General features: G+C 36.8%; 1 protein-coding gene across 6 annotated transcripts in view; it reads left to right on the top strand.

Moving 5' to 3' along the window:
* Nucleotides 1-12861, top strand: part of DST (dystonin) — a 424928-nt gene that overhangs the window by 294188 nt on the left and 117879 nt on the right. For all 6 annotated transcript variants that reach the window (XM_063097801.1, XM_063097800.1, XM_063097799.1 and 3 more), the window contains 5 exons: nucleotides 550-702; nucleotides 1889-2122; nucleotides 2597-2863; nucleotides 5925-6470; nucleotides 7511-7687. In XM_063097801.1, the coding sequence (XP_062953871.1) occupies nucleotides 550-702; nucleotides 1889-2122; nucleotides 2597-2863; nucleotides 5925-6470; nucleotides 7511-7687 (1377 nt within the window). The remainder of the gene's footprint in view (nucleotides 1-549; nucleotides 703-1888; nucleotides 2123-2596; nucleotides 2864-5924; nucleotides 6471-7510; nucleotides 7688-12861) is intronic.

Genomic DNA, 12861 nt, shown 5'->3' with positions numbered 1-12861 from the left:
AGATTTAACAAATTGTATTAGAGTGCTATATCTAATAGCAATAATGAGCAAAGAGGTGGGAATGCAATTAGACTTAGTGATTAAGTAGAAATATCGCATGCAATGTGTCTTTTATTATTTTCTTGAAGCACCCAGGCATTGTCTCTAGCATGATACCTTGTATACACATATCAAATATGTTAACCAACAAATCACGACTAACTTCTCTTTTGATGTCCTTTTGCAGAATTAATTGTGTGTATCGCAGGTTTCAAGAGCTTAAGAAAATGGGATGTTTCTTCCTGTCGGCTAGAGGTTCCATCTCTTACACATATGCATGGCCAGTAATCTGTTGGGCAGTTTCATCCATACATGATCTCTTTCCTTGTATATGGGACATGCTCATACTTTCTGATTCGCCTTGCTCCATGTACCCCACTGCTATCATGTTTACAGCATACTTATAAAAACTTATTAGGGGAAACTTGAAAAATGTGTTCTAATAAGGAGCTATCACGGTAGTGATTTATGACCACACGTTTAAGATATTTTGGTTTTTTTCCACTTTAGATTATGGCAGAGCGTCAGCAGGAGTACAAAGAGAAACTCCAAGGGATTTGTGATTTCCTCACTCAAACTGAAAACCGTCTAATTGGTCACCAAGAAGCCTTTGTGATTGGAGACGGCACGGTTGAGTTAGAAAAGTACCAATCCAAGCAAGAGGTAGAATTTGGTTTTGTTTCAGCAGCTCTGTGTTGGTATTATGTTTGACTACTGCCCTCTGGAAGGCAAACAGGATTATTGAAAAATGCCAACAATTTAGCTTTTCAGAAGCAAGGCATACCTAGGTGCCCCAGGCCTGAGCATTAAACTTTACACTAAAAGTTAGATTTCCAACTACAAGTGGGCCAGGTAATTTTCTTGACTTTTTTGGTGAGATATTGAGTGAAGGAAGTATAAAGGAGGTTTGATAGTAGAAATAACTTATGTGATAAATTAAAATTTGGATCCATTTAAGGCCAACCTACTCACTTGCAAATCAGGGGAAATAGCCACCAGTTTGGGCTTTTTTCTCTTTTTTATCTCCTTCTTATTCCTTCTGTCTTTCTCTGCAATTTCTTCCTTTTTATTGAAGGAGAGTGAAAAAAAATAATAAAAACGACAGATAAAGATAATCTGTATTTTGGTGTCAAAAGAAGGAAGATTCTCATTGTAACTAGATTTTTTTTGGTTCACATTCCAAGTAATATTAAAACTCAAACATGGCACAATATAGAGAATGAAAAAGCATAATAAAGAAGGAAAAGAAGAAGAAAAATTGCATAGAGAAATCTGAACAGAGGAAAGCTATAACATTTGAGGAGAGATCTTAATCTTGAGCTTCTGAGCAGCCAGGGCAAAGAAGCAAACATTACATATTACAGAGCTTGGTGTTTAGAGGAAGAAAGTATCTTAGTTCACTAGGGGAACTATTTTGTTTTTATCCTGAGCAGTGTATATATATTAAAAAGAAATGTTTAGAAACAGAACAAATACAATATTACCATATATTTACAAGCTTTTGTAAATGTGCTCATATAATATAAAAAAATTTGGTGTGTGTAAATTTGTATAGATTATCTACCAAACACATTGGTGTTTTCGATGTTTCAAAAACTACATTCTTTTGTCACAGAAAACATGAAAATCTCATACTTTTCTTCAGTGTTGTTTGAGATTTCAAATTATATTAAATATTGTGATTGAAGTAAACCAACTCAAATTAACACATTGAATATGCTTTTTAAAACTGTGTGTCCTAGACTCTCTTTTTCTCTCACCTCTACTTTTAGAATTACAACTCTGGAAGAGTTCAATGGTAATAATTTAATGAAATATTTTGTGTGTGTGTGTGTGTGTGTGTTAACAGGAATTACAGAAGGATATGCAAAGAAGTGCACAGGCATTGACAGAAATAGTGAAAAACACAGAGAACTTCTTAAAAGAGAATGGTGAAAAGTTGTCACAAGAAGATAAGGATTTGATTGAACAGAAACTTAATGAAGCTAAGACAAAATGTGAACAGCTTAATATAAAGGCAGAACAGTCAAAAAAGGAGCTGGATAAAGTTGTGACATCAGCAATCAAGGAAGAAAATGAAAAAGTTTGTATTCAAATATGTGGTACACTATTGCTTTGTCAAAAATGATTAGTGTAATAGCTAGTTGATTTATTAAATGATATCAGGTGGTAGTAAGTGATGGTCAGCATCAAGGACTAAAATTCTGGGTTTCCAGGTGTATAATTGATCAAATACAACAAAAGGTTTGAAGATTTAGCTTTGCTTAATTTTTTCTTAAAATTTAACTGGGATTGTGAGACTTTCACTTTCACATTTGTGAAATGTATGATCACTCATCAATTATAGCTAAAATTTTGGAATGTATTTCTGAGAACAGTGAAAACTGCAAAGTAACTGCCTATTGTTCTAAGGTTTAATTTCAATGTGTTTTCAATAAATGTCAGTTTTAGTATCCTCATTCTAATTTAAAATGATCTAAATATTTATTTTTGGAATGTCTTAAAACTGTACCTCGGCCTGTGTTCAGAGTACCTGTCCTGAACTTTCTCTGCCTAGGTTGCAGCTGTGAAGCAATTGGAAGAGAGCAAAGCCAAAATAGAAGACCTTTTGGACTGGTTGTCAAACATGGACAAGGACTCAGAAAGGGCAGAGACAAAACACAAACAGATAATTGAACAGAATGGGACCCTTTTTCAAGAAGGTGATGGCAAGTCGGTGATTGGAGAAGAGGATGAAGTTAATGGTAACCTGTTGGAAACTGATGTTGATGGGCAGGTTGGAACCACTGAGGAGAATCTGAACCAGCAATACCAGAAAGTTAAGGTGTGTTGTTTTAAACATAGTGATATCGTTAAATTCTATTTCCAGGTCAGTAAAGATAGAAACGACTTGGCACATGAGTTACCTTTTCAAACCTTTATGACCACAGAGTAAAGTCCTTTGTTTCTAGGTTCATCATTATGTCAAATATAAATTATTGTGAGAATTCTAAGCAAGGTAAAAAATAATGAGAAAAAATCATTAGATCTAGTATTCTTGACATAAATGAAGCAGAATTATAAGGAATCAATAGAAATGATAGTAATAGTTAACATTTATAGAGCAATTACAGAAAACCAGTCTTACATTCTTCTAAGCTCCTAGCAGATTTAGTCCTCCCAATTACTCTTTGAGGTTTTTATTTCTCTTTTACAGATGTGGTAGCTGTAACTTGGAGTACTAAAGTAGCTTGCCCAAGTTACACATCAAGTAAGGCACAGAGTTCGGATTTAAAACTAGGCCATGTGCTTAGTTTCTCTGCTAAATTCTCATTCACGTTCATAGACTAGTTTGCTGTGCAATCTTGAGCTCATCTAAGTTCTTTCCAAGCTCAGCTCATCTCTACAGTGAAGGATATTTTTGAAAAGAGATCTAAAAGCCCTTCTAAAACTTTACTGTGTGGTGGGAATTAAAGCTAATAACAATGCTACTATAGATACAAAGGCAACTTTTGTAAAATCATTTTTAAAGTGTCATATAGTTATCAATTATTTCATTGTATAGCTTTCGGTAGTCGGGTGACTAGACTTTAGAAACTTTTACAGTTCTGTTTGGTTTCCTCCAACTTGTCATCTTCGGAATCTTCAGAATATGATACTCTCTGTGAGGTTCATATGTGAGGTATTTATAGAAAATATAAATTAAGCCAGAAGAAGAGTGGGAGTATTTGCTATATCATAGTTTCAAGGGGCTATTATAGGGCCTTATCATAATTGTCTCTTACAATGAAAAATCTAGTGAATTCCTAAAGGAACTTTATGAATCAGTTACAAAGAAGTCAGGTAATGTTAGTAATGTGACCAAAGTAGTGAAAAATACCAGTAGGTGTACTTACCATAAACATGTCACAAAGCAGAGCCCTGGTTTTTAGCCACAGTATGCCATTTCCCTTCTGATCTTCTTACCTCTAAGAATATGGGAATCTGAAAGTGTTTTAGAAAGTCCTAATCTCCTGGTAGAAGGGAAAGATGCCCAAAGGGCCTGAGCCAAGAATTTCTAGCTCTCTGTAGTTGTGCCACGTGTCCTGGGCCAAGCCTCTCTCCTCCTTTAGCCGGAGATTCCTCATTTGTAACAGGAAGGGGATGGATATGATCGTTCATAGGGCATACTATGTGCAAAGCCCTTCTGGAGGGTAGCGTATGAGTATAATTCAAATACCAAAGACAAAGTCTGAGGGAGAAAAGTTATTTAGTTAAAAATATTTATCATGTGCCCACAGCATGGCTGGCATTGTTACAGACAGTGAGGATACAAATGTTAATGAGTCTGTTCTCAGCTGACTAATTGGGATCAGACTTTTAAGTGAAAAGTTGCCCTGCAGTAGGCTTCTAAGTCCTTTTTACTTCCCAGCATACAGTTTTTCTCCCTCTGCCCCTGTGTGCCAGCACTGTTCTAGGTGCTTAGGATTCCCCAGTGAGCAAAATAAATGCCCTGTCCTGGTGCTTACATACGGAGCAGGGGCGGGGGGTGAGGGGGTGGTCCAGATGGTACAGCAGACACTAACTAAGTTATGTAGTATGTTAGAAGGTGGTGAGTGCTAATGGAGAAAAATTAAAAAGTTGGGTAAGGATGGTTGAGTGTGGGGTTGGGGGCCAGTTTTCAGTGTTTAAATAAAATAGTCAAGGTGGCCCACATTGAGAAGATCAGATTTGTGCAAAGACTTAGAAGAGTCAGGGGGTTAGCCAAGTGGATGTCTGATGAAAGAGCTGTTACTAGACAAAGAACAGCAGGAGAAAGAGATTCTAAAGCGTCTGCCAGGTTCGAGGTGGGGGTAGGGGTGGGAGCAGTTAAGAGGTTGCATATAGTAGAAGGAGCTCTTATGTAATGGGATCAGACCATTTGGCTCCGTATAAGCCATTATAAGAAATGTTAAAAATAGCCCAAAAGGATGATCCTTTTTGCCATATTTGTATGGTATATTGGGGTGAGTGGGAGAAGATACTTATGGCTGGAGGAAAGGGACTCCAGCCACTCGAGGCCCACCTGCTGCCCTGAAGCCTAAGTTGATCAGTAGCTGTGCACACCTGTGTCCTGTTTGCAGCACACCTGCTGGGAGCTCTGCTTTCCTGCCTTCAGAGTGAAGGAAGTGTTCTGTTTATGTGATCTCATGTACTCCTTACAGCAAACCTGTGATGTTTAGGGATTATTGTCTTCATTTTCACATGCAGGAAACTGAGGCCCAATGAAGCTAATTAGTTCCAGTATTCTCTTTTATTATTTCTGTTCCTTTAACTTCCACTGGGCTTCTCTGAATGAACATTTTTCTTGCTTAATGTTGAATTTGTAAGAATGAATATGCTAATAATAAATTTAAAAACTTTTTAAAAATTGTTGAAATATTTTTATAGCTTTAATATTACAGATTATTTTCCCCTATTTAAATGTTTTTTCGGGATCATTTCCTAATAAAAAATATTGTACTTATCTGCTCAGTAATTAGGTAAATATATGAGTGGTCCCTTTTGGGTGGTTTTCAGGAAGCAGTGAGTAAAATGAGATCAGATTACAGATGCTTGTTTTGGAATCGGAAGAGAAATTTGTTACATTTTTTCTAAACTTCTCAAAAACAGTATTTGTCCTATATGATTATCTGAGTACTTTTTAGAGAAGACTTGGAATATCCTTAAAAATAAGATAAGAGTGTTCAAAATGCAGCTCTTGCAGTCCAGAAATTTACCAATAAAAGGGGAATATTGTACGAGTATAGCTTGAAAAGGGAAATGAGAAGCAAGTTGTAGCATGTGGATAATTGATGCTTGTTATTCCTGAGGCAACATGGAGCTCTGATGGCTTTGGTATAACCATGTCACTGCTTTAAAGTTATGGTCAATTTGTTTTCACATAGGCTCAACACGAGAAGATCATCTCTCAGCACCAATCAGTCATCATAGCCACTCAGTCTGCACAAGCATTGCTTGAGAAACAGGGTCACTATCTCTCTCCTGAGGAAAAAGAGAAACTGCAAAAGAACATGAAGGAACTGAAAGCACATTATGAGACTGTACTAGCTGAGTCGGAGAAGAAAGTGAAGTTAACACACTCTCTGCAGGAGGAATTGGAAAAGTTCGATGCTGATTACAGCGAGTTTGAGCACTGGCTACGGCAGTCAGAACAAGAACTTGAAAACCTGGAGGCAGGTGCAGATGACTTCAGTGGTTTAATGACCAAACTGAAGAGGCAGAAGAGTTTCTCAGAAGACGTTATTTCTCACAAAGGGGACTTGAGGTACATCACAATTTCTGGAAACAGGGTGTTAGAGGCTGCCAAATCTTGCAGCAGGAGAGATGGCGGCAAGATTGACAAAGATGATATTGACACTTCTGTAACCCACAGAGAAGTCCAGAGCAAATTGGATGATGCTACGGATCGGTTCAGGTCTCTCTACTCTAAGGTAATTTTATTTTTATTTTTTTAGAGGAAGATCAATCTGTGATTATAGATTTCACTTTGTCCTCTTAACTTTTGTTTTGGAATTAGAAGCAAGAAACCTAAAAACCAAAGCAGGGAAAAAAGGTAGCTTCAGCCTACTTCCTTCAGTTTTATTCGTCTGCTTTACTTCTGAAAAATGTGTTTAAAAATTAGGAGATTAAAGTTATTTATTTGGTTAGTTTTGAGAGTGATTTCCAGGCAGCCCCAGCTCTAAAACTCTAATATCCAATTTGACCACCAGATGGCGAATATGTATTGACTCTAAGTGAAAATAGTGGCTTGCAGCCTCTCAAGTTTGGGAACTATAGTTTCATTTTAAATAATTCTCTTCACAAATACTACAAGTGTTTGTCTTACAGATATATTTGATCAGTATATTGTTTTAGTATTTAATGACCGACAGACTGTTTTGCTTCTTTTACTTCTGTGGACAAGTAAAAGAGTTTTGTTTTTAAAAAACCTTTATATTTCCGTTTGCAATACAAGCTGAACAGACTTAACAAGTTGCATAAATGATTTGAAGATCATCATTGATTCTTGGACTTGACTTCATTCTAATGTAGACCATATGCCCTCTTGTGTTAATCAATCTTGTGCAATATAGAGAAGTGATTTATCAGATACCTTGAAAACCTTTCCATCAAATACATATCTATACACATGGTGTATAGAACCCAGTGGGAATGTGACCTGGTAGATCTGCCTCCTCTGATGATTAATATCTTTATCCTTCATTTTGTGTTAAGACTCAGCCCTTATAAGTATGTTTTTGAATTGGTATAAATCTAGAACTATCTCCTCATTTTTGTGGTTACTTTTTGACTTCTTAGAGGATGCTTCTTCATGGAAAAGAGAAAATCTTAGCTCTATAAAGGTTTAATTAACTTTGGCTGAAGTCTGTTTTTTTCCGAGTTACATGGTCATAGATCCTAAAGTTATTTGACCTTATATATGAAAATAGTGGGTTTTAATCTCCTACCCCTTCTCTCTTTTGATTTTCAGTGCAGCGTTCTTGGAAATAATCTTAAAGATCTGGTGGATAAATATCAACACTATGAAGATGCTTCATGTGGACTTCTTTCTGGGCTCCAGGCCTGTGAAGTCACAGCAAGCAAACACTTATCCGAACCTATTGCTGTGGACCCCAAAAATCTGCAAAGGCAATTAGAAGAGACCAAGGTAAAGAAAAGAAAAAAAAGAAAGAGAGAAAAGAGAGTGGTCTGGTTTTCGAATAGTCTTATTGAAAGACTTCCAGTTTCCTAAACTTTTGTGATAGTTTCATCTAGGGTAGGGGAACAAAGATGAGAAATTATACCTCTCTCTCCAGAGGGAGTTATGATGCTATTTCCCCACAGTCCATTCATTTTTTTCCCCACTATTTAACTGGTTTGACATTGCTGTCATGGCTTGTTACCTGCATTCCACTATCCCTCCTCCCCAAACAAAACCCAATATCACTCAAGCCACTTGTTTATCTCTATACTTGTTTACATGTTCATTGTTTCTCTCCTCCATTAGAGTTAAGTAGTCGTTTTTGTTCATTGCTGTATTCCTAGCACCTAGAACATTACCTGGTCCAAAGTAGGTACTCAATACATATTTGATCAAGAACAGACAGGTGGCAAGGAAGAGTGATGTCACTGTCATATTCGGAATTCTAAGGACCAGGATTGGGGTTCCTACTGACTGTCCTCAGGATTCATAGAGATGCAAACTTTGGTTATTACTTGGCACGGTTCTCAGAAAGTCTACCTGCTCTTTCAGAAGTGCAGCCTTGATGTGGGAATTGCGTAATTGTGGGAGTCTCAGACATACCCACAGTGGCAGAGAGACTCTTTATTCTATTTTTAAATCTATAGCAATATAAATTTAGGACCAATAATTTTGATTTTCAAAGTTTTGTTTCATAAATCTATTCCACGATTCCTTTTAGAAGGTGGTTAGCTTATTGCTGCCATAGCTAGAAAGTAAACACAGGATTGCCAGTTAATCAACCACCTTTCAGAATTTTATTGCCTGTTTAGTTACAGGGTCAAAAATCGTCATTGTTCTGTTAACAAGGAAACAGGTTCCCTACTGGGTGGGCTTAAAGTTAGGTATTGCCTGAGACTGGCGACTTCTGGCTGGAAGAGAGCTTAGTCAAACTTGGGGTGGAGTGTGGCAAGTTAATGCCAAACAGAGAGAAGGCCCTGTACAGGGGATGGAAGCATAGGAGGAGAGGAGGGAGGAGAGGGTGGAAGGCAAAGAGAGTAGATCACCTCCTTTCCTGGGCTGAAGAGTTGACGCAGCCCTACAGTGGGCACCGAAGAGATGTCCTGGGCCAGGTTAGCACCCCTGGATGGATGCAGCCTCCCCAGGGTTTGCCTCCTTCCTTTGAATGTGCATTTTCAGTCCTCTTTCTGTTTTTGAACAAGAACAGATCTGTCTTAATTAAGTTTGCAGTTCCCACTTGATTATGTGTCCAGGGACAGTATATGTGGTGGAAGCAGAGGAGAGACTGTGACATTAAGACCATTGTTTTGGTAGGAAATACCAATAGTTTAATAATTAACATTGCCTGTATTATACTTGATTAGGAAGTTAGAAATTTTTTAGGATAGGAAAGTATGTAAAATAGAAATAACACATTTTAAGTTAGATCTGTATTAGGAAGTAGATTATGTCCTGTATAAAAGTAATTTTTATATAACTAGAGCAAAAAAACCAAGAAAGAAAGAAAGACCCAAGACAATGCTATGGCTTTTTAACTAAACAGATACATGGACTAATTTTAAAACAGAAAAACTTATTTGGTAAGTACTGTAGAAGACTTCTACTCTAATCCTAAGGCAGTCAGAGAGATACAAAAAAGAGAGATATCTCAAGGGAGAATGAATTCTAATTAAGCCATAGAATAATTTTAAAAATTAAATGTACAATTAAAGTTGTTCCTGGCTTATTACCTTTTTCTCACAGACGATCTCAGAATGTATCAAAGATAAAGTTTTATGAAGATTAAGTATCATCATTTACTTCATATTTATTAACAACACTTTATAATTACTTTTATTTTTTTTATTTATTTTTTTTTTTTAATTACACTGAATGTAAATTTTTTTTTTTTATTTTTTTTTTTTATTTTTATTTTTTTTAATTTTATTTTGTCGATATACATTGTAGCTGATTAATGCTCCCCATCACCAAAACCTCCCTCCCTTCTCCCTCCCCCCCTCCCCCCCAACCATGTCCTTTCTGTTTGTTTGTTGTATCAACTTCAAATAATTGTGGTTGTTATATCTTCTTCCCCCCCCCCCCGGTTTGTGTGTGTGTGTGTGTATGTGTGTGTGTGAATTTATATATTAATTTTTAGCTCCCACCAATAAGTGAGAACATGTGGTATTTCTCTTTCTGTGCCTGACTTGTTTCACTTAATATAGTTCTCTCGAGGTCCATCCATGTTGTTGCAAATGGCAGTATTTCATTCGTTTTTATAGCTGAGTAGTATTCCATTGTGTAGATGTACCACATTTTCCGTATCCACTCATCTGATGATGGGCATTTGGGCTGGTTCCAACTCTTGGCTATTGTAAAGAGTGCTGCGATGAACATTGGGGAACAGGTATACCTTCGACTTGATGATTTCCATTCCTCTGGGTATATTCCCAACAGTGGGATGGCTGGGTCGTATGGTAGATCTATTTGCAATTGTTTAAGGAACCTCCATACCATTTTCCATAGAGGCTGCACCATTTTGCAGTCCCACCAACAATGTATGAGAGTTCCTTTTTCTCCGCAGCCTCGCCAGCATTTATCGTTCATAGTCTTTTGGATTTTAGCCATCCTAACTGGGGTTAGATGGTATCTCAATGTGGTTTTGATTTGCATTTCCCGGATGCTGAGTGATGTTGAGCATTTTTTCATATGTCTGTTGGCCATTTGGATATCTTCCTTAGAGAAATGCCTACTTAGCTCTTTTGCCCATTTTTTAATTGGGTTGCTTGTTTTCTTCTTGTAAAGTTGTTTGAGTTCCTTATATATTCTGGATATTAATCCTTTGTCAGATGTATATTTTGCAAATATTTTCTCCCACTCTGTTGGTTGTCTTTTAACTCTTTTAATTGTTTCTTTTGCTGTGCAGAAGCTTTTTAGTTTGATATAATCCCATTTGTTTATTTTTCCTTTGGTTGCCCGTGCTTTTGGGGTCGTATTCATGAAGTCTGTGCCCAGTCCTATTTCCTGAAGTGTTTCCCCTATGTTTTCTTTAAGAAGTTTTATTGTCTCAGGGTGTATATTTAAATCCTTAATCCATTTTGAGTTGATTTTAGTATATGGTGAGAGGTATGGATCTAGTTTCATTCTCCTGCATAACGATATCCAGTTATCCCAGCACCACTTGCTGAAGAGGCAGTCCCTTTCCCAGTGAATAGGCTTGGTGCCTTTGTCAAAGATCAGATGGCAGTAAGTGTGAGGGTTGATTTCTGGATTCTCTATTCTATTCCATTGGTCAGTGTGTCTGTTTTTATGCCAGTACCATACTGTTTTGGTTATTATAGCTTTGTAGTATAGCTTAAAGTCAGGTAGTGTTATGCCTCCAGCTTTATTTTTTTTGCTGAGCATTGCTTTGGCTATTCGTGGTCTTTTATTGTTCCATATAAATGTCTGAATAGTTTTTTCCATTTCTGAGAAAAATGTCTTTGGAATTTTGATGGGGATTGCATTGAATTTGTATATCACTTTGGGTAGTATGGACATTTTCACTATGTTGATTCTTCCAATCCAAGAGCATGGGATATCTTTCCATCTTCTTGTATCCTCTCTAATTTCTCTCAGCAGTGGTTTGTAGTTCTCATTATAGAGATTTTTCACCTCCTAAAAATCATTCTTTCTACATTTAACATACTGTCTCTACTTACATTCCGTTGTATAATAAAAGTAATTTGGGGGTACCCAATTAGTTCCTTTGAAATATTTCTGTCTAATAGCATGTTGTTTTTAACATTATTATTCAAAGAACTGTTAACTGTTGTCAATAGTCTGATACTACTGAGCTATAATGACATTCCTCAAGATCCCCTTCCAGGGAAATCAGTGGATAAAACAAGATTTTAGCCCCGTAAGATGTGTATAAGACAGGATTCTGGGACCGGTCTAGAGGCCTAGGTTTGGAACCAGCAATGGGGCCAGATCACATTGACTGACAATGTCAACCTTCCAGGCTTACACTGATCTCTGAGATGGTGTTGAGTCAAGAAACTTATATGAACCAGACAAGCGTCCACAGCTTTATAGACTTCATTCACCATTTTCTGGTCCAGCCAAGGAGACCAAGTTCATAATCTTACAGTATTCCCTGTCACAGATGCTTCTTTCATATTTTAGTTTTGTTGAAATCCATTCAAAACAATGTAAGTTACCCGTTTGATTACTTTAATTTGCAGTTTTGTTCGAGAGTAGTACTATAAACCACTGCTGTCATTAAATTATAATTTGATACATGTTAGGAATTAAAAACTATTAGCTGTCTTGAATATAAATATAGAGCATTAAAGCATGGGGTGTTTTGAAAAGAAATGAAGAAGAGATGCTGCTTTTATAATCCATTTCTAAGATGGTAGGCAGGGCCATCTTTGGCATTGGATGTTTTTATAGAATCATGATAACTTTTACATATATTTATTCATTCAGTAAACATTTGTGTGCTGGGCCCATTGTTACGTTTTATGAAGACACAAAGATGCTAAAACCCTGCCTCTGCCCTTGGTGATCTCACATTCTAAAAAAATAATTTTGGGAGGATGCACTTAACTTTATTTTATCTCCTTAATAATCATGTGATGTGAATAATCTGTCTCTATGGCCTGGACTTCAGTCTGGATAGATAGTTGTAGATAAAGTTCATGTCTGGAGGGATTTCCTATACTTTCTAAACCTCTGGGAGAATTTCCCAAACGGATCCACTCTGACACAGATTCTTTGGCCTCTTGAAACAACTGTAAGATCTGAAATTCAGATCACAGATCTCATGTTGGCCTTAGTCTGGTGGGCCTTTTGACATATACATGGCCTGTCATCACGGTTTCTTAGACTATGAAAATTGGTTGAGGAAATTTTTGTCATTAGCTTTAGGAATTTATTTTAAATAATAATAATAATGTTGGAATAGAAGAGTACCTTTTTAAGGTCTTAAGCCTGATGTCTTTATTTATTTATTTATTCATTCACTCATTTATTCCAGGACTTTTACTGGAGCCTGGGTTAAGCTCTGATAATAGAAGGCGGAATAGGATGAATTCCTAGTCCTCCAAAGGGTTGCAGTTTCGTAGAACAAACAGATAAATCCAATAATATTCACAGGGTATTTGTGGAAGCTCCTG

The sequence above is a fragment of the Cynocephalus volans genome, chromosome 5, assembly GCF_027409185.1.
Source record: "Cynocephalus volans isolate mCynVol1 chromosome 5, mCynVol1.pri, whole genome shotgun sequence".
Classification (NCBI taxonomy): domain Eukaryota; kingdom Metazoa; phylum Chordata; class Mammalia; order Dermoptera; family Cynocephalidae; genus Cynocephalus; species Cynocephalus volans.
This window is presented reverse-complemented; position numbering and strand designations above follow the sequence as displayed.